Source organism: Fundulus heteroclitus, chromosome 8 (genome assembly GCF_011125445.2).
Source record: "Fundulus heteroclitus isolate FHET01 chromosome 8, MU-UCD_Fhet_4.1, whole genome shotgun sequence".
NCBI classification, from domain to species: domain Eukaryota; kingdom Metazoa; phylum Chordata; class Actinopteri; order Cyprinodontiformes; family Fundulidae; genus Fundulus; species Fundulus heteroclitus.
The window spans coordinates 25,112,909-25,135,680 of record NC_046368.1 but is presented as its reverse complement, the minus strand read 5'-3'; the positions used below and the strand labels follow the sequence as shown (position 1 = coordinate 25,135,680).

The window sequence follows — 22,772 nt, the reverse complement described above, 5'->3', positions numbered from 1 at the left end:
CCAAATACTATTCTTACTCCTGAGGACCCGCAACAATCGTTTCAATCAAGCTCAAAAGAATTAAAAAAACTAGATGACCTTTCAGTGAAGCAAATGTGCAAAACACGTTTTAAGTATTGCAACTACAATAATTTCCTGCGGAAAATTGGCTCAATTTGTTTAAAATGTTGCATGGTTATAATTGTGGGGCAGGTAAAGAAAATCACAATTTTAATGTTTGCTAATTTTAATATGTATTCGTTATTTTTTTTATTTTCTATGTGGTATTCCCATGATAATCTCTTATACTTTATTGAACCTGTTGGGGGAAATTTGTCTTGAACTATGTGTGCTAGATAAACCCGCCACCATAAAAACACAATAAATACACATGAAATAAAAAAAAATAATACTGTAAACAAATAACATGCATTCAGCTTTGAGATGCGTGTATTTTCTCCTCATGTTCCTTTGAGCGATTAAGGAATTTCCAAAGAGCACCTGAAGGCAGCACACGAGCCAAGCGTCGCCTCCTGTCTGTGTTCTCGTCCGCCAGAGGTGGCGCTGTTTCGTCCCGAGTCCGGGGAAGGAACCGCTTGGGAAAGCAGCAGGCAGGCAGGCAGGCAGCGGCGCACAGCGCAGCCTGCTGGAGGTGGAGTCTGACGGTGGGGAGGGAGAGAAGAAAGGGGACAGACAGGAGGAAAACGGTGAAAGGCACACACAACAGGAGCGGGGGGAAGAACTGTGGATGATTTACGCTTTTAAAGTCGCACTACAGCTACCCGAAGAGTTGCGGCGAAGAGGAACAGAACAAAATGATAACGCCGTATTTCCTAGAAAATTTCTGGGTAGGTGTTGTTTATTTTAAGTGCTGTTTACACCGGTGGTACACCTCGTTATTCCCTTTCTGCCTATTATTCTGACATTGCCGTTCTGTCTAATCGTGGTCCTTTCCGGTCGGTGGGTTCTGTCCGGTGCCGACGGACAAACCGGCGCTGAACTGCCCACCCGGCGTTAATGTTCTTTAGTAATAATTCCGTTTTTACCCCGGGGGGTTTGGGCCTCTTGTGAACCTATCTAACTTGAGAGGGTGGAAGGACCCGCCCCTCCTTCCGGTAATTGGCTGCATCTGGATTTCTTGGAATGTTTACGGTCAGTTCCAAGAATGCTATTGGACGCCGGGGCTGCCAGTCACAGACTCCGCCGTCGTACGCGTCACTTTCTTCCGTAAAGAAGTTTCCGCGAGAGGCCAGATGTTTAGTTTAGTTCAGTTAGGATACCCCGAAAAAGTTATTTGTTTTTTTTTTATATTACTTTAAAATACACATTGGAAAAGTGACTAAATTGTTGTACTAAATTTGACTAATTTGCTGCTGTTGCAGCTTCTGTTAGTGTTAGTGTGTTTATGCTGTCAAAGGTCATCTTGCTCATTAGGAATTTGCATAGCTCGGTCAGAGCTGCTTGGGAAATGGGATAAAGGCAGTTTGTGTTGATGATTTCTCGCTGCTATATAATAGCAAATGTAAACATGTATGGCAGGAATGTGTGCCCACACCTTTATACCTTCCTTCAAATATTAACCTGCTCATTGAGCCGTGTTTGAACTGTTTGACATCTTCCGATTTCTTAATTTACCTCGTTTTTTTGAGCTCTAATTGCTAAGCGTGGCTAATGTAAATAGATTTAGTAGGTTTGTTTGGTACAATGTCTTTCTTTCTTTTCCCCCCCTTTTTTTTTACATTTTAAAATGAGTTGTGTGTAAAACAAACAACCAAAAATATTTCACCTGAAAGAGCTAATTTGAAACCTTTAAACTGCTGTAACACAAAAACACCAAAACGGCGATTGCTTTTAAAAAATGTCGTTCTTTTAATCAGCCAAAAACTTCAGATTCATTAATCTGGAATATGATATTTTCTCTCTCACACACTGACCCACACAAAATAATTGGCCTTGAAACGAAAGCAAATTCTGCTTAGTTTTATTTTCTCCCAAACTAAATAGTTTAGTTAAACTCTGAAGTTATGATCAAAACATCAAATCAGTTCGTTTTGGCCGTATAGGGACTTGAAAACATTATCCTACAGCCTTTTGGCTGATTAAAAAAAAAACAACAAAAAACAAACGTTTTGTGTGCTTCTCTAGCTTTCTGGTAAATCAGTCATCTTTTTAGATCCAAAAAAACCAAAACTACCAAAAGAAAAAAACCCGAAAAGAAAATGACTGTCGCCAACAGGAAAAAAACATAGATAACTAGTTATATTGAGGGTGTGTTTACTTAATGTTATTAGAAATGCAGAGCTTTTTATTTTCCAACAGAGAATAGGAAGCTGCTCTTGAAGGCATAGGATTGGCGCTAAAAGGGGCGACAGCAGACCCACTGATAGTTCACAGCGGAGTACAAGGGCCGCGTTGCGTAGCCGAGCCGCCAAACCGCTCTGTTAGGCCTCAGTAAACAGCCGTGTTTGCGGTTCTGTGCAGGATAGATGTCAGATTACAGTTAGCGTTGCCCAAACAGGGATTTTACGCCCGCAACGGTCGGCACGGGCCAACGGCGATGACCTTGAGTGAAAGACGGGGTTTGCTTTCATTTGAGAGAATTCCTACTGCAGCCAAAACGATAAACGGTCAAAACAATTCTAATATCTGCAACCCTTTTATGTCTTTCCGTTTTCCTTTTGATATACAAAGACGGATGACGGATCAACAGAGTGGATGTTTTAAAGTGCTCATCCTGCTCTTTATGAAGTAAAATGGGAAGTTTAAGCACCTGAGGTGGGCCGTGTAGTTTAGTGCAGATTACTGTAAATGGAGGGATGGGTGGGCACCCCTTCTGTGTTTACAGGCACCGGCTGTCTGTGTTAGCTGTGACAGGAAATATTCCCAAATATCCTCATTTGTCGTTAAATCGTAAGCTTAGCTTCTGCCTTGTTTGGTTGTTTTTTTTTTGGTTATCTCTCCGTATCCTCTGGTAAATGTGCAGCGTCTCGGCTTTAAGGTGGTGAAATAAGGCGCTGATGTTTTTTTTTCTTTTTTTGTCTTTACCATTCACCTGTGGTATCGGCTAAAGAAAGTCTACCTCTTGGACTCATTGAGCCTTGAAAATGTTGCTACAAATCTAAGTAATCAGAAAGCAGGAACTCCTTGATTGCCTGAATGGAAGGGGGGGGGGGGGGGGGGTAGAGGAGGAGAGCGGGGACACTCCTGACTCCTCAATCTGGCCTTTGTGCCCTGCAGCGGGACACAAGAGAATGCAGTGATGGCAGCGATCAGCTGTGCGTTTAGCATGCGGGGCACGCACACGCGAGCGCGCACACATACTTGGCATCAGGGGATGCATCCAGTTCCCTTCTGACTCGCCTGCAAATCTGCTCTCAGAGCTGGCCCATAAATCTGAAAGCCCCTCTGTCAGACATTTCATTTGGAGCATTTCTGAGGAATTTTAAACGAACGCCTCTGAAGGCCTGTGCAGATGCCTTTCCCTCATCTTACGCTCCAACTCATGGACTTCAGCTTTGATGCCCCAACCACCCAACCACCCCTCAATTTTTAATCTTGGCATCAATGTCAGAAATATGTCCTGCCAGCTCAGAGAAACCGAGTCCCTTTAAAGAAGCAAGAACTAGATGAGGAACAGCAACGTTTCTTTGTCGCTCTCTACCCTCGACCGGTCGCTGGCTGCAGCGTTTCCGCTCGCTGGATCCACTCACAAGCTCAGTCTCATTTCCCTTTTCTTTTTTTTTTTTTTTTTCCCCCCCCTCCTCCTCCCTCCTTTTTCAGCGTCTCTAACACAACTTGAGTCGGCGCGGCATGTAGCTGCTGAAAAGTCTCCGTCAGTGAACCGGTGTGACGGCATGCAGTTTGTGAGCTGAAACTACGCGCTCACGTCGGGTTCGCCTGCAGCCTGTCATGGGAAAGTAAGATGGAAGTGATAAGCAAACAGAGCCGACTGAGCCAACAGGGATGGCCTTTTCACCCCCCCCGGAGCCTCCATGTGTGGTCTCTAGTCTGTGCCTGGACGTTTACACTCGGGCTTAAGAAGCTGGGGACTGACTAACCATGATACGTTTACTTTATACACATGTAGTAAGCTAAGTTTTCAGGAGTTTTTTTTTTTTTTTGAAAAATGGAAAAGGAGCAAACGGTATCAACGCCGAGCAGTTGATTTTTTTCGGTCCGTTTCTTTTGGAGTTTCACCTTCACAGACATATTCATGAAACGGAGAGACGCGTTCTTTGTATCACGTTCAATCGATTCCTCTTGTTTTGCCTTTGGCCGTCCTGTCCTCGTCTGGAAAGAGTCCAGAATGTTGTCGTTTTTACAGCCCGAGCGTCTCGTTCGGGTTCAGAAACAGGCTGATTTTAAAAAAAAGAAAGAAAGAAAGAAAAAGTCTTCTTAACATACTGTGACGCCAGCACTGGTACGAGTTTCTCCTTTCATTATAACCTTGAGTAAAGATACAGTATCACAAGTTCACGGTGTCGCAGCGTTAACTAGGGCCTCACGATGTTAGAAGATCCTGTGAAAAGACCAAGAAGACTTCCTCTGGCATCTTGTTGAACTTGATTGAACAGAAAATCTCTGTAGCTTTGACATCAATGTAACCCCGGGTTCTGGTCCGGCCGGGAATCGGTTGCGCTGCCTCCCATTTACTAAGGTAAACTGGCACACACCTTAGCAATGTCGAGATGCTGCTGCGCTGTCATGCATATTACCTTATCTTGGTTCTGTAAATAGGCTGCCATCCCCCCCCCCCCTCCTCCACTGTCAAACTTCCATATTTCATCTTATTTTTTACCTGATTATGCCATATTTTCAACAATTGGGCAATTGTTTTTATTCTTGGTTTAGCTTTAGAACTAACTTTAGATTAGACTATCTTCTTCTTTTTTTCACTGTGTCTAACTCTGTCTGGGTCTTTGCCGCTGTCTCACCCAAAATTCCCCATTGTGGGATAATAAATCAATTAATTATCTTCTGATTAAAATTAATGTGAAAAAAAAGTGCTATGGTGGTTGCTCTTTTTATCAATGTAGCCCTACTGAAGAGATTGCAGACGGATTATCAATTTGACTGGCGTTTTGAATTGAACACAGCATGAATTGCTATTAGCTAATACCAGTAACAAACATGGACATGTCTATGTTTGTATCGCTGCAGTAATACCTTTGATGATCCTAACATGTTGCTTCTGCTTACGTCACTTTAACCCCACATTATGCAACCCTAACCTTCTCTGATTGGCTGCCTTGCCCACTAACAGTTCCGTGTTGTCATCCCGTGTCCTGCTTGCACTCAGATTTGAGATTTTCCCAGTTTCCGATACGCCATAAAACATAAAAGCCTCTGAGGTCAGGATACCAAGCTTTTATGACCGGCGTTGTCCAAGCAGCGTCAGGTTTAACTTCCTGTATGGCCCATTTAAAACAGTGGGAGTTGCAGGTAGAATCTGTTTGTTTGTGTTACTTTAAACCAGCGGCACACATAGTGCAGGGTAATGTGTGACTGCGAACACATTCCTCTGGGGTTTGAACCCATAAAATGTGGAGGAAAAACATTATTATGACCTTGTGTAACTACCAGTGGCACCGCAACAATTGGCAAATCCCTGCAGCAGGAACACTCCAGCCCAGGTCAGAGTTCTGACATCTGAGGCAAGTTGAATGCAGCAATAAAAAGCCTTCAGATAGAGGCTCAACCTAGGTGCTTTAGTCACGATTAGATTCCTAGTAGGAGTCTGGGAAAGCAATGCAGAGAATTAGCTTATAAAAGTCCTGGACTAAAGAAGATTTATTTATTTATTTATTTTTTTGCGCATTCACAGGCAGTTTTGCCTGTTTCCTGGAAACGGGGAACAGAAATGCAAAAGAAAAAGCGTTAATTTAGAGCTGAGAGGTTCGCCGACTCGGGAATGACCTGAAAATCCCTCAACAGACGTCCGTGCTCAGACCTACTCGTTTTCCTCGGCCTTCACCCAGAACCGAGAGGAAGACAACCGCTCTCTGATGCTTTTGTGTTTTTTCTTCTTCTGGTTTTCTTGTTCCTAAAAGGAAACCGTGTGCTCAGAGGCATCCCGAAGGGCACTCACCCTCCTTCTAATTTATTTTGCACCGGTGCGTGGTAATTGCACAGAGCGAACGTGCCACAGTGAAGCTGGACGCCAACTTTCCATGCAAAGCACAGGGCATGTTTTCTTTTGTAGACTAGTTCACCTTTCCAGCCTACGTACCGAATGTCTAAGGAATGCATATATATATATATATATATATATATATATATATATATATATATATATATATATAAAGCAGAGAATCCACTCACCGACTCTCCACTTTAATTTCTGCTTTCGGTTGTTGGGAGGGAAGCAGGCAGCAGGGTGAGATAATACATGTCGTGTCTTACGTTACAGCCTGTGAGGCAATACACAGTAGACTCCCTGCACACAGATAAGTAGCACACACTATGGTTTGGTCTCCTTACCAGGTGGTATTTCAGATTGGAAGGTGGTTTTTTTATTTTTTTAATCCTTGGGCGGACTCCACAGACATTCATGAATTTGTCATGTGCACATGCTTCATAGGTTTGCAAAAGCAGCATGTGGTTTGTTTTGCAACATGGCGTTCAGCTTGCAAAGTGCCGTTTGTTGATGTTATTTCTTCTCTCTCAGGCCGTGCTCACGAAAGTCACTCGATTGACTTTAAAAGTCTAGGTTATAACAGAAGATAAGAGATTGATTTGTTGTCCCGCAATGGGGAAGTTCGGGCGTGACAGTGGCAAAGACACAGAGTTACACACAATTAGTAGTAATGGGGGGGGGGGGGACGACAACAACAACAACAAGTGGATCTAATTTAAAGTTATTTCCAAAGCAGCGGAGGATGAGCTTTATCAGAAACGGCAAATATATGCCAGAGTAAATATTACACAAGCATTGATAAAATGGCATTGTCAGATAAAAAAAAAAAAATTAAAAATATTCAAGTTAAACGGTGGAAAAACTCCAGCAAATTTACAGAATTGACATAGTATGCAGTATTCGTGACAGTACAGCAGCATCTTGAAGTAGCTAAGGCGTGTAAGTGTACCTCAGCGTCTGGGGACGGCGTAAATCGTTAATGATCGGATCAGAAACCGTGCAACCATTAGCACGATTGTAAACGGTTATAAGGTCAAATGGCAGCTGGGGGAACTAGGACTGGACAATTAATTGCGTTTGCAATACAATCGTAATTTTAAAAAGCAATTTTTATCTTTTAATTTTTTGTGACAATTAAAGGATAGGAAGACACATCCTTCAGGTGTTGGTAATATGTTTAATAAAGTGGGTTTGCCTCCACATGGAAGGGAAAAGAGTTGCAGTAGTGAGATAATGTGTGTCTTGTTTTAGATTTTATATAGTCAATACTTTTGTACCAGAAACTTTCAGGAATCTTACCATAGCATTAAGTACCAAAGTCAAGCTGTTTAATACATAGACTTGTGTGTTGGTTGCACTTTATGTTCAACAAGGATTGATGTCCAACTCAACAATCTATTCTCTTGTATAATAATATTCTGATTAATAAGTCCTTGTTTACAAACATCTTTATCTACGGGCCATTTTTGTTGCTTGTGTTTAATGAAGAGAAAACTCTAAATTAAATTACAATCGTAATTATTGTTGAAATATGTCGCAATTTTAATCTTTGGCAAAATCGTACAGCCCAAGGAAGAAGGACCTGCGGAAGTTCTCCTTTGAGCATTGGATGAGTAGTCTGTCACTAAAAGATCTCTTCAGCTCTCCAACAGCTCCATGCATGGGGTGGGAGACATTGTCCATCAGGGAAGGGATTTTCCTTGCAGTCCTTCTGTCTCCCACCACCTGTACTGGGTCCAGGGAGCATCCCAGGACAGAGCCGGGCCTCCTAATGAGTTTATCCAGCCGCTTCCTCTCAGCTACAGATAGACTGCTGCTCCAACAGACCATAGAAGATGGCTGATGCCACCACAGAGTTAAAGAAGGTCTTCAGGAGCGCTCCCTACACTCCAGAATACTCAGTGAGATTTATATCTTAATCAAAGAGCCATTGGACACATATTTCCACTAATCTTTTTGTATTGGTACACTTTAGAAAGGCCATATTTTTTTAATTTAGTTATTTTTTTGTTTTATTTTTTCTACTTTTTTGTATTTGTATTTTATAATTTTAACTTGCACAGTATATGTCTTGATGTGTTGCTATATAGTAATATTTCAGTGTCTTTCATTTGTCTGTGGTGGTGGTGGGGGGCGTTGGTGGGGTTGTTCACCCAGGAGCCAAACAGGCTAGGACCGCCCCTGGGTCTTACTCTAGACTCCAAACAGACGAGGAAACTGTCGTCACTCTAGGACTGTCCAAAGTCATCTCATTAAAAGAAATCAAGCTGTAATAAATAATCATGGCAATTTGTATCAGTTTTGGAACAATACGTTTTATTGATGCTGTATGTTGATAACAGCCTGCGCTTAATAGATCGAGCTCTATAAAATGTAAACTAAAAAAAAGCCATCTGCCAGGCGTCACCGTAATCAAAACATACCCTTCAGGGGTTTTTCTTACTCAATGGTTTGAAATGGTTTTCTAAAATCTACACTTAAAGTGGCGTACAAAAGTATTCACCCCACTTTTTTTTTTATTGTTGTGAACCAAACAACAAATAGTACAAAATACCAGAGAGCTTAATTGTGCAGAACTGTTCTTCCCCTCAAAGTCAGCACTTTGCAGAGCTGCCCTTTGTGGCAATCGCAGCTGTAAATGGCGTCGGCTACGTCTCTCTGAGCTCACCACATCTGGCCACTGGGAGTGTTGCCCATTCCTCAAGGCTAAACGGCTCCTTCGTGTTGGATGGCTTTTACTTGTGAACAGCGATCCTCAAGTCTAACCACAGATTCCCCATTGCATTGAGGTCTGAACTTTGACTAGGCCGTTTCTACGCTTTTAAATGTTTCCCCTCAAACCACGCGAGTGTTGCTTCCGCAGGATCCTTCAGGTCATTGTCCTGCTTGAAGGTGAACTTCTGTCCTCGTCTCAAGCCACAGGCAGAATGACAGGTTTTGCTCTAGAATATCCCTTTATTTACAACCATCCATCTTTCCCTCAATTTGGACCAGCTTTCGAGTCCCGGCTGCTGAAAAACATCCACAAAGCGTGATGCTGCCACCACCATGTTTCACTGAGGGTATAGTGTCCTTGGAGTGACGGGACGTGTTGGGTTTGAGCCAGACGTAGTATATATCTTGGTGGCCCAGAAGTGACATTTTTGGCCCAAAATTCAAGATTTCTTCATTAGGCTCCTTTTGGAAGCAAATATTTCTGGACAGGGCAAAGCTGCTTTCACAACAAACATTCCACGAAATGCAACGTTAAAATGTCTAACAAATGGTGTAAATAGCATAAAAGAAGTTAAAGCAAGCAAGAAGAAGTTAACTCATAAAACACTCGTCCCATTAGCATCTGATCTTCACACACACACACACACACACACACACACACACACACACACACACACACACACACACACACACACACACACACACACACACATTATTGAGTTACAACCAATCTTATTCTAAACTATTCATCAAATGGCTCCGGTATTGCAGCTCATCCGTCTTTCTTAAATCATTAATGAGGTTGATAGAAAGAGACAGGAAGGAATTTTTATATGGGAACCCTATATTCCCGTCCTCATTTCAATAAAATTGATAGTTCCCTGAGAGAAATGTTCATGAGGGGACCGGCTTAACCTGTTAAACTTCCAAACTAGCTGGTCATACCGTGCCGAAAGGACTATTGTTGCTTTGTAAAAGCTCAACACGATGTCTTTAGAGACGTCAAACAGTTGGAGTCTCCTGCTGAAGTGGTGGCGCTGATGAATCTGCGCGCTAACTTTAGCAACCTGAGTTTTCCGACTGAAGTTTCTGTCTGTGTGAGCTCCTAGATAGGTGTATGAATCGACCTGTCTCGTCTGACTTATTTGTATCGATTTGCGCTTGATGAGCATCACACCGGGCCACAACTCTGTCCACCGCAGCCGTGTGGCTGGCTGCCTGCAACAGAGCCAGTTGTTAAAAAGCTGAGAACTACTGTGTCGTCTGGAAATGCATCCGCATAGCGGTCGGACTCGGAGCTAACAGGTTTGGTCAACGTCTGGCGTAAACGAAAATGGAGAACTTGCACATCCCTCAGGTAATGAATGAATTGGAAATTAATGAACGGTACTATTCAAAACAAAAGGGATTCACGTTCAAATAGGGCAGTTCATTTGGGAATAATGTGTGGCTGAATTTAATTAAGGGGTGAACTAAAATATATAAAAAGAAGTCTGGCGTATTCAGAGGAGCTTGCAAGGTGTTTAAGAAGTAAATGTTTGCCAAATGGTTACCTTTGGTCTCTGATTAAGGCCTCCTGGGCCGTTCTGTGAGTTTTAGTGGGTGGCCCTCGTGCTTTGCTTTGGAAGATGAGGAATTGGATGTTGCTCAGGGGGGAGATTAAAGGTTTGGATTTATTTATCATAACCCCACCCTGACTTGTACTTCTCAACCACTTTGTCCTTGACTTGTCTGGGGAGCTCCTTTGGTCTTCATGGTGTGATGCCTGCTGCTCAGTGGTGCTGCATCCTCTGGGGCCTTTCAGGAAGAGTCTGTTTGTACTGACAGATCATGTGACACTTAGACTGCACATAGCTAGACTTCATTTCACTAATTATGTGACTTTTGAAGACAACTTTTCAGGGGCCTCATAGCAAACGTACATTACTGGCACTTACCAATGATCGTTTTTTTAAATTATTTTTTTATGTATATTTTTTGTAAATTTACTTACTTCACCTTTTTAAAAAAAATGTTGTGCAGATCCAGTAGTTACAAAAATAATAAAAATTACAGGTTTGGCTGTAACAGAATAGGTACAAATCCAAGGGGGGGGGGGGGGGGGTGTTAGTACTTTTGCAGTTATAAAAAGTATCAGCAGGGGATCCCTTAGGTATCTAGGCGTTATCAGGGGATCATAAAACTGCGTTTTGTTGCCTTGTACCTGTACCTGTGTAATGACAATAAAGTTGAATCTAATCTAATCTAATAATTTGTGAAATTTCATAATTAGTTTGTTTGGAGGACTTCGGGAAACAATGTAGATTTAAATTTAATCTTTTGTTGCAGTTTTACGATTATCTTTCTAGTTCTTCATATACTCAAATAATAAAAAAATAAACAGAAACGCTGTGGTTAAGTATGTTGGTAAAACACGGCATGTTTCCGTGTATAAAAGTGGGAGAAGGTTGGGGTGAAGTGACAAAGACTGGGTTCATAGTAGGGCTGTAAACGGGTGAGGGAGCTAATTCTTTGAAAACGTCTCTCTCTATGTTATGGAGAGCGCCGCAGGATTTGCAGGTAACATAAATGTCGACTTTTCTGTTATCATTCAAAACTTTAACATTGTATTGAGGGTTTAAAAAAAAGAAAACAGTAAATTAGGTTTCCCGAAAACATCCTACTTTTTGGAATCGCAGGTTCTTGTTAAAAGGATCTGTTTTAAGCCTTTGAGTTTGTTGCTGTGCACAAAACTCGAGTTTTAATTCTAACCCAGACTGCTTCTTTTCTTTTTTTTTTTTCTTTTTTTCTTCCGTCGTCTGTCAACAAGCCTTTGCTTCTTTCCCTGCTTGCGTGTGAGACTCGGAACGTCCCAGCCAAAACAACGGTGCACGTCCAAATGTGACGCAAGCTGAGTTGTTGCAGAGCTGCTACCTGCCGTTTCTGTAGAGACTCTGAAGACACTGAGCGCTTTGTAGTCTCCTTCAGAGCAAACGTCTAGCAGTGTCCACGGCCACGGCGAGGATCAGAATAGGCTGGATCGGTTCCTGTCAGTCCCCGTTGGCCTGAACATCGCACAGCTGTCTGTTTCTTCGGTTTTATGTAAATCTGTCGCAGCTGCAAACAGAGCTGTTGCCTAAACAAACCCTGCCTGACACGTGTGAACCTTGCAGCATATGATCCTCTGTTTTGGGTGTGGTAAAAGATTAATTGTCCAGACATTGTTAGTATTTCTAAATTTCAGAACAAGCTTCCGGTCTGAGGTGGTTCATCCATAAGGTTTTTTTTTATACGTGATGTTCCTGCATCCTGTAGGTAGTTTTGAAGACCGCTATCATTTATTCACCCCTCCTTCCCCCACTGAAGTTTGTTATTTCTGGTGAGAAGCTAGAGAAAGCCGGGCTTCTTCTTTAGCTGTATGGAGAACGGACCCATTTACTGTTTGTTAACAAAGACGGCTACGCACGCAGCATGGCACCGGAACAATGGCGGCTAGCCCAGTGTTATCGAGGCACGCGAGTACTTTATCTACGAAAGATCAAGAAGCTTAGTTTAAAAAAACTAACTTCCAGAACCGCGGACAGTTACTGAATGGAAACATGACATGAACAAATGGCCAGTGGCCTGATATTTATACATATTTGGTGGAGAAGCCTAGCATGTACGCAAGAGAGAAGCTATGAGCACAAGCACCAAAGCATATTAGATATCATGGCAATAAGTTTAAAAACGGTAAGCGAGGCTAATAATCCCTACCTGTCCATCTTTGGCTCAGGTCTCTGGCTTTGTTTAGTGTACACAAACATAGAAGGCGCGAAATCAGGACTCTCGGTCCCGTGACATTTCCCCTGGCAATAAAGCATACACACCGGCGTTTATTAGCCACGAACTAATGCTATGCATCCACCTTTAAAGGTAAAGCCGGAGATGTTTCCGGAGGTTCCCCCAAGCATGCGCAAGACCGTCTTACCTGCTCCTCAAGGGGATTGCGTAAAAAAAAATACTACTGGTCTTACTTCTTTCTACTGAGGCCTTCCTCTTCTTCTCATGAACATGAACGCGGTTTGCTTCTTGTGACTCTCAGCCATGTTCAAAGTATGCGGTGAGAGCAGCGGAGCTACAATGAACGGCTGAGCTAACCAGATACATAAACTCTAGAAGTGTGCAGGCGCAGCCAGTAAGCGGAAACTAATAAGGAACGAGCACGCACCCTGGCGTAACGTGAGCGCGTCAGAATGATGGCATGTGGGACAACCAATAGAAAAGGTGATATCCCTAAAACATGAGGGGGGTGAGACCGGGACCAAACCTCTGACAAATCTCTGCTTTTCGGACCAAATAGCAGTGATTGGTCAGTTTTTACAGGCCTGCAGCTCCCCCATTTGTTTATTTATTTATTTATTTTTCCTGAATAGATAATGTATTAACTACTTTCAGGATGGAAGGACCATTTTACCCAGTATAACAAAAAGTGTTTCTGAACAGGATTACAAACTATAGCTTTAACTGCATGAAACTGCATGTTTACCCATTACAATTACGAGTTTCTAGCGAAATCAAAGCGTAGACAGGTAACCTTACCTGATATAAAATAAGCCATGCAGACACGTGCATTTCTAATAGTGTCCTCAGCTCAATCCACTTGCATATTAGCTTGAAGACAAAACCGTCTTTGGTAGCTCTGAAACGGCAGATTACCCCTCGACATGCATTAGAACTTAAGTCCTAAACGTAACAACCTGACATATTGTTGCCAGTGGTAATAATTGTTTGGCTTTTGATTTAGTCTTGCGTCCTCCTATGACGAACAAACAAAAGGAATCCACTATCTATAGGCTAGTCCTCCATCGCACTAATGCGCACGCAGCTTCCTGATGACCTGGGCTGTAAATGGGTCTTTAGAGCAAAGCGGTGCTGCCCCTCCCCCGCCTGTTGCTCAGCTGTTTGGGTGCAAATAAACCACGGATGCTCTTGGTGTGAAAGCTCAAGATGCACCACCCATCTTCTTATATGGAGAGCTACGAGCAGCAGGCCTGTAAAGCTGCAGGCCGGCCACCACCAAACCACTCAACCGTGAACCAGCAAATATCAGCTTGTCAGAGTTGTTACTCTATAAATAGGAGAACTGTAGAAAAGTCTGAGTTCCCTGCGGGTGAAAGCTGCTGAAAAAACGTAGGTGTTTAAATGTTTGCTTAAATCATTTTTTCTGAGAATCAAAGTAACAATAAATAAACGTCATGGATGGCATCATTATCAGTTATATATACATTTGGTAGGAGTACAAATGATTGGTACTTTTCTGTTTTTAAATTAAGACAATTAGATCATATAACATACACTTTTTCCTTTACATTTTAATCTGATGTTCATCACACTGTTTGAATCTCAAAGTGGCCCATATCTATAGTAGGTACAGTGTAGTCCTAATTTAATTTCTAACCATTTCGTATCTTTAAGTACTTTTTTTTTTAAATAACCTGCGTGTTTCTGGTTTGTTCAGGACAAAGGCCTTACATTGCCAGATCACGGTGGGTAATCAGTTCCAGTATTGTAGCTTGGAGGGGAAAAAAGGCACAAACGCCCTCTGAGCGGCTTCCTTTGTTTGTTCTTATTTTGCTTTTGTGTACGCCACATTGATATCATACTCTGCATGAACAGGCCCGCTGCACGGAGTGGACATTCTTCCTGTTTCTGTTCTGCTCTGCGTGTTTTCACTGGCTGTCGTCACTTCCCTGTTTTCTAAAGCCATTGGCCAAATGCTTCTCATTGTGCTTCTCCTACTTTAGGCTGTGAAGTGAAGTGTGCAGCTTGTGTAAGAGCCATGTTATTGCCCGCCTCGTTTTTAAGTAATCTCATCTGTTTGCCCCCTGCGAGGTATTAGCTAGCCCGGTAATGTGGTTTTGATAGTTTTATTACAGCAACAGGAAGTCTGTCTCAGTGGTCTGCTTGTTGGGTTAAAACGTCACAGCAACTGAGCTGTAACCCACAGGTGGAGGCTTTTGTTTTTAACATGTTTGCTCAGCAAATATACCATAGTTCTGCTTAATATAGCACTAGGCCATTTGACGGAAACTTTTTTTTTCTTTTGTTTTCTCTGAACTTTCATCTTTTGTCTGTGTAGAAAACCCGCTTCAATGTTGCAGGCTGTCTGCAAAATCTGCTGACGATGGACCAGAACAGGAATTAGGAAATATCCACGAAAGCCTGGGGTTCAGCTGAAGCAAACCTGAAGAGAAGTGTCACTTTTGTTCAACACGACCTCTCCTTCTGTCCTACTACAGACGCTCACCATGAGGTCGTAGCTAATGCAATCAAAACTGGCGTAGATGTGTAGTTGTGGGTTTCTCCGATTGCCACCAGGACAGCGCGCAATGTCAGGCACTGCTTTGGTGATGGACGCCTTCTCGCAGTTTAAGGAAAACAGCTGAAATAAGGCTGTTTTTATTAGAAGCAGCACAGGGACTATAAAGGAAAATAATCCAATAAATATTGCCATGTAAAACTTCAGAGCGGTTGTTAAAGCACAATTAGATCTCCAGACCATAATTATTTAGCAGACCAGTTAAGCTCTTCCTATCAATGCAACATTAAAGTCACAGCAGCATTTCTTGGCTAAGGAAGTCTTGCCTTGAGTAGCACACACACTCACACACACACTAGGGCTGCACAATATTCTCGCAAATTTATCATCATCACCGCAGTATCATGGATCGCAGTATGCATATCACAAAGAATCGATTGAAGCGCAATAAGTGTTAGCCCATTACGCAAGCGCCCTGCATTCAGGGTCTAGGTTGATGCATTGCCAAGACATTACCAGCCGGACAGAGGCAACCTTTTCATTAAAGCCTTGTGGTTGACATGGAAATGATGAATGGTTTTGCTTTTTAGTAGCTGCCACTACCGTCTTTATTTGGACCATAAGGCGCACCAGACTATAAGGTGCATTAAATACTCTTCCCAAGTGTGTAATATCACTCCACCCCTCCTTAACACTCTCCTGAGAGGGAGAACTATCCGTCTCTGTTGGGAGGTCAGACCACACCGCCCTGTTTCTAACATAAAATTAATGTAACTTTTATATTGAATTAACTTATTTTAAGTTAATTCAGGTTTGTTTAGGTTTATTGTTGCTAGCGTGTACTCCAGGCGAGGGCTGCCTCACATGAATGCACTTCTGTGACCTCCTTCCCAACTTCTCCAAGCACTGCGTCACACTGTGTTAATAAATATGTTAGATTGAAAATGTATTACTGTTTGAATTTCTTTATGAGCTAACATTTATTACGACACAAACACACAAAAGTACCGAAAATAGGGACCGTTAAGTACCGGTATCGATTCCCAGGTTGGGTTCACATGTGAAGAGTGCCCATACTAGACGTGTCGGTCTCATTCTGATAGGGCTGTACAATATCAGAGCATTATGCGATGGCGATATTATTGTTAAATGCCATGAGGATCTCTGTTGTCAGGTGTAGGGATGTTCTGCAGACTTTTAGACTGTGACGGTGGTATTCTTCACACTTGGAAATGCAACAGGTTAATTGCAATAAATTAGCATATTAGCAAAAGCCCATTCATTTGAGCAACTCAAATTCCAAAAAATAAAACCCATAGAAACACTGGTTTGCACACAGAATGATAATATTCAAGCTGTTATTTTTGTAATTTCAGTCATTATGGCTTCTAGCTGCTGAAAAAAACAAATTCAAGTCTGTAGGAAATTAGGATGTTAGAAATGATCCATAGAAACTCCTTTTTACTGCAGGAATGTTGATTGATGTAATGGCCATATCGGAGTTACAAAGTCGTGGGGTACACTGCGGATTTGGCCGTCATCAGACAGTCACTGGCATCTCTATCCTTGCCTACAAGATTAATTCTGCCGGGAATTTGTATGTTCACAAACACTCGAGAATCCATCTTGTACCGTTTGTGTCTGAACCAAAAACGGTTCGGGCCAATCATGCTGCAGTATTGGGGGTTAAGGCGGGGCCTACTGGTGCGTCGAAAGCAAGAGCTGTCGAGCCCACAGCTGGTCCAACACAAACATGGCAGCGCAGCAGGACGCACATGTAGCTGCTGCTATCACATCTGTTTTGTAAAAATAAACCTTTTATTGGTTTCTCATAATGCCTGCTGCTTACATTTTAATGCGATACCGTGATTGGCTTAAACCAACCTTTGGTAGACGGTCGTTTCACCCAATCAGCTCAAAGAGTTCTGCTGAAATTCCCTCCTTTCCCCAAACGGATTCAAATGGAGCAGTCCCAGACTGATGACGTGTAGAACTAGAGCGCTACACGTTATCAATCTGCATGGCCGGGTTATTGTTATCTCCACAAGGAGGGGAAATCACAAAAGGTTCATTCTGGATGAATTAGCTTTTTGCAGAGAACTGAATTCGAGCCTGTTAATGTAAAATTGAGTGGAAGGAAAAACGTGTTCTGTAGAAACCGGTGCATTCAAAAATTTGGTGGACATTGAAGTGTGGACTGCAGTGACTGATCGGTCATCTTCAGCTGATGGTCCACTGTGTTTCATCTAGTCTACAGGCAGAGCAGTCTTTTATTTCATGCTTCCCTCTGCCGACGAACATTGTGGAGATAATCATTTTATTTTCCAGTGGGAATTTGCACCTCCCCACTCTGCCTTCTTGCCAGGCCGCACCGATGCAGTTATTCATGCAAGAAGAGCCTCAACCAGGTACTGACTGCAAGCACTACATTGCATTGACATTCATTTCTGTTTTAAAAATGTTTTTATGGCGCGCTAGTAGCGCAGCAGGTAGCGCGACCCATATACGGAGGCCTTAGTCCTCGACGCGGTCAGCCCGGGTTCGAATCCCACCCGCGGTCCTTTGCCGCATGTCTCTCCCCCTCTTCCACCCCCTTTCCTGTCAGCCTACTTTCAGAAAAAGCGAGCCACTAGAGCCGCAAAAAAATCCCCCCCCAAAAAAAAATGTTTTTATCGCTCTTATATAATACTGACGTTTTTGAGAAACAATAATTTTTTGTTTTCTTTATCTGTAAGCCATAATCATTGAAATTAAGGGATAAATGCACGCAATATAGTCCTCTGTGTGTAGTGAATGAATCTATATAATAATCTACTTTTTAAACTGAATTAGTGAAATGATATTTACATGATATTGAAATTTATTGAGATACAACTGTAATAGTCTACAAAGACTCCTTTGTGATGTATTGCGGTCGATATAGCACACACATGCATTCCTATAACAATGTATTTACAGCGTATTGTGTCGCCATACATTTGTTTGCCCAAAGCATAAACTATATTGACAGTAATGTTTTCTTTCTCATTTTAAAACATTAACATTTGCACATATAAAAGCATTTTGGTTACGCCTGTTGGATTGCAGTCTCACCAATATCTGTCCAGTATCCGAAGCCGTTTGACGTACCTTTGATTTATTTCTCACACAGGTGTAAAAATGGACAGAATGTTCCTTTAAGTCCATGCCAGACTTTACACATTCCCACGATGAGTGTTTTATGATCTCTTTTTCAGAGTCGTGTTGCAGTTTACGCTAAAGTTGAGCAGAAAAATACGATGGCTCAGTTATGGAAACAAATCATCATCGGGGGAGTAGTTTGGTCAATGTTGAAATCACATACAATATTATCACAATTACTCATTGAGTTTAAAACGAAAAATGCTTAGAAAAATCTTTTTCTATTTGTCCAAATTCCGTGTTTTTTTTTATTCCCCTTAAGCTGGGGACTCACTACGCGACCGCCGTAGTCTTGACAGATTTTGAGAAGACTAGTTGTGGAAGCCAACAGACAGGTTTTTGTTTGACGACTGAAAGACTGAGGATCACTCAGTGGACATCTCCCCCTGCTGAGGGTCCACGGGCTGCAGGCTTTTTCAGGCCAACTCAGTGCATCCAATTTTTGTGGAAACTACTTTTTTGTATTTTTCTGTCGCTCGCCCATAAAATGAATGAGATGCAATTTAGAATATGTCAGGTCTAACCCACAAGTTAACATTATTTGCAAACTGTTTTTTGTTATACTGGTGAGAATTTGGGACGTGTGTTAGGGTTGTAGGTGTAGCTGTGGGTTTTATAATAAATGATTTCCCCTTCCTTTCAAACAAATTTGGTCCATAATTTGCTGCCAAAAAAGTGTTCAGAATTTATGACAAATAGGTTTGTTCTATGTGGAAAATATTTCATTTTGAACTATAAATTCAATAAATTTAGTCCCGGTACCTATACGTTCGACGTGTGAATAGCCTGGTTCATTTCAAAAGGCCCTTCATTATTTACTGTATTTTAGTCCAAAATGTCCAAGTATCTCTGTTGTATTCTGTACACTTTCATCATTACGTAATTGTAGTTAGTTGGGTGATAGTTTGTATTATACCAGCACATTTCTGTTCATATTGTTGTACAATTATAAAAAACGTACTAAGCAATATAAAATAAAAATAATATCAGCTTGCAGCTTTTGGCGTGTCCCAACCTCTCGTTTTCATTGGCTGCCGGCAACAGGCACTTGCAGTTAGGTCCGGGATCTGTTTGCACCACCCGACTGCATCCAGATCCGTGGCAAGAAATGTAAACATGTTTGTTTGACTGCAGTGGAAGTCGAGTCGGTTCCCCTCCCACGTTGCAGACTCAGGGCTTCACTCCGTCTCACACCAACAGATTTTTGGGCCGACTAGCCCCGCCGACTGACCGCAACTTGTGCAGACTGACGCAGTCTTACCGACAGGGAACTGGGGATGCAGTCAGAGTTTTAGTGAAAATCCAGCTAAAGCTTTCTTAGTTCAACAAAAACATGTAATGTGCCTAAAATCTACCTCTCTGGAGTTAAAAATAATTTTTTTATAGAAAAATAAATTCTGTAGAATATATGTTTACTTTAGCATAAAGAAGTCGTCCTTCCCTAGGAAACATTCTGGGCTTCCAATGCAGGGTTAACTGGGCTTTAGTAAAAGCTGTCTTAATGTTCTCACATTTACTATTTGAAGCCTGATGCAGGTAATTGTGAGGAAAGTTCACGCTTTTTAAAAAAAAAAATATTTTTGGTTACTTTAAAAAAAAAGTAAAGAATAAAACTGCTTTCAAATTTTCTTTGTATCGTAATTAATCCATTAAACCGAAAAATACATTTCCTCATGTTTTATGCATTTTTATATTGGGTTTGTAAAATCTATTCATTTGTATGTTGTAAATTGTATGTTCAGAAAAAATACTGACTTTGTTGAAGTGGTGGAGGTCTCAGAAATATTTATATAAAAAAATGATACTTTTGGAGTTATATGGTTACATACGTGTAGTTTTCTCTTTTTTTAGAGTACCATCTGCCTCAGCTCATATAACAAATGTCTTCAGTGAACTCACCTTTCTTTCACTTTAGACCTTTGCACAGGGAGACGTCTAAAAAGTAGCAAGCTAATGCTAACTTGTTTAGTCTTTATTTTGATATGACTCCTTGTTTTTTCCATGTTTTCTCATGTTTAGTTAATGAGTGAACTTACAGAAAGGTGCTGCTGCTTTTTATGAATGCAGTACTTTATCTTCAAACAGTGTCTTTAATCTTTAATTATTTACACTCACATGCTAATGTGTATTTGGACACTTCAGTTTCTCAGGGAACGTTTGTTTGGACATCTATGCAAATTGCACAATTCTGTAACTTGCAGATTTAAAATAATTGCCCAGTATTTTACATCATCCTGTAAACTGACTGCTATTGTTGACTCTTGATCTAAGGACCAGTGTGTTTAAACTTTGGTCTGTACTCCATCACAACTGGTTGTCTGAACACGAGCAGAGCCTCAGCTGGGCGGGTTTCATCACTTAATACTGCATCGACCAAGACAATCTCAGTTATTTCATTGTGAAGGTCAATATATATGTAAAATAACTCTTGAAACATTATGCAGAAACACGAGTTGTTAGATCGAAATGAAAAAAATGTCCATTTAAAATGTGATGCAGAAAACGCTGACAGAGGTTAAATGTAAAATGGAATGTTGTGAAATAATTAAAGGTTTTGTTGAAGATTACATTGTCAATAAAATACAGTAAAAAACAATTACACAGCCCTACATAAAATATTACTATTAGGTGGCTCAGTATTTTGGTAAAAGGACAGAGGCAATAGAAAAGATCAAAGAAACAAAAAAAAGGATAGACAAAGGTTAAATAGATGAACAATGTAGCAAGGAAACACCAGAAATAAAAAATAAGAACATGTAATGATAAATAGTAAACAGATGAATAACATTTTCAGAATATTTCTGATAACATGTAAAACAGGGAAAATATCGTACAATACATTCAGATTGAATGAATAAGAAGTAACTCACAAACTTCAGCTAAAAGCCAGACTGTATAAATAAGCTTCTCATTTAAGCGTCCAACAGCTTTTTAAATCTATAATTCAGAAGTCCCTGCCCCCTTTCTTTAAAGCAACAGTGAAACAGGACACCGTTACCCAGTGAATAGATACAACAAACACACTGACTCTCACGTCAGAGGTGGCTTTAGACCTGTGCGCTACGGCTCGCCTAAACTTAAAAGCCTCAAACATGGCCAAGATGAGTATGATTGACCAGAAGGTGTTGCAAATGCATCTAGAAGCAGTGCAGACAGTGAGGACGCTGGTGGTAGAAAAGCTGTTCACGGTAAAGTATGGCCTGTGTAATTGTTTCTTCCGCCCGTGACCTTTTTCCCAGGAGCTCATGCTTGGTTTGTCTGTTTTTTGTGTGTGTGTGTCTAAAATGCAGGGAGAAAAAAACAATGGCTTTGATGTGCTCTACCATAACATGAAGCATGGGCAGATTTCCTCCAAGGAGCTGACAGACTTCATCAGAGAAAGGTAAGACCGGCCAGACGGTGACGTTGCCACCGGGCGATGCTGTGTATAGCATGTCTTTCTTGTGTGTTTGACTTTCAGGGTTTTAAATGCAGTACAGTCTCGCCTGTTTTTCCTGCTCCCCTGCAATTGCTGCCAAATTGTCTGGCAAAGTAGCGTCAGGCAAAATTCTAATTGCCTGACGCTACTTATTCTTTATTTAAATTTGCCAGTTCGCAGCTGCACCTCTTACTCAGTCTTTTGAGGCTCTTGTTCTTGTCAACTCTGAGATGCTTGCAACTGAGGCAAACTCTCTACTGACACCTTATCATACAGGTTTTTATCAGGAAGTAGAGCATTGTTGATACAGGAACAAAAGCGTGAATATTATGCAAACGTTTCCTCCATGCACCTCTGACCTGGCACCACCAGTCTCTGCACATCCGTAATGCCGTAATTATAGGGTCTCTTGAAATCCCTCCCGCCTTCAGAGGTTGTCTTTGCCGTGTGAATGGTGTACGTTTGGAACTTGCCTCATGACATCGGGTCTCTGTCAGGACTGTCTGTGGCAGAGGAGTGTGCTGAGTCATTCCGACACTATTGTCATCCTGGGGAATGTGATTTATTTATTTATTTCATTTTTACTGGATATGCATAGAAAAAGAAGATTAAGCAAAGGACATCTTTAATTTTCCAAAGTTCTTCCCTCCTCTTGAGTTTTCTAAAGGACACTATCTACTATTGCTTAATAGATGCAGTGGTTTTAACCAATATTGAAATGGCATTCTTTGTCATCTTTTGGTTATAGGATCCCTCTAATCCGTTGGCAAATACAAGAGTAAGAGCTTTTGTTGTAAGTTAGCCCAGATGCCAAAAAGTTTTTTTTTTTTTACCACACTAGGGTACTACTGTTCCTGTTTCCTGGTTTGTGGTCCCAACAGATCAGAGTACTGTTTTGGCAGTTCATGGTGAATGTCCAGTGGTGGGCCTAGCTATGGAAGGAACAAAAAACAACTAAACTACACAGACAACAAGAGAGACGGGCAGATACTCTGAATCCCACAAAGGTTAACTCATTTTCATTCACAACTCCCAGGTAGGAGGAGTTGTAGCTAAAATCCCTG

The 22,772-nt window shown here is 41.6% G+C and overlaps 1 protein-coding gene across 6 annotated transcripts in view; it reads left to right on the top strand.

Annotated features, from left to right (window-relative positions):
- The first annotated feature begins 579 nt into the window (after window positions 1-579).
- The window catches only part of fcho2 (FCH and mu domain containing endocytic adaptor 2), an 82,224-nt gene continuing 60,031 nt past the window's right edge, over window positions 580-22,772 (top strand). For 2 of the 6 annotated variants that reach the window (XM_036140413.1, XM_036140410.1), the window contains exons 1-2: window positions 581-827; window positions 21,581-21,672. In XM_036140413.1, coding sequence (XP_035996306.1) covers window positions 795-827; window positions 21,581-21,672 — 125 coding nt within the window. In that variant the 5' untranslated portion in view covers window positions 581-794. Of the gene's footprint in view, window positions 828-21,580; window positions 21,673-22,772 lie in introns of all 6 variants that reach the window. The other 4 variants (XM_036140414.1, XM_036140412.1, XM_036140411.1 and 1 more) reach the window with 3 other exon arrangements.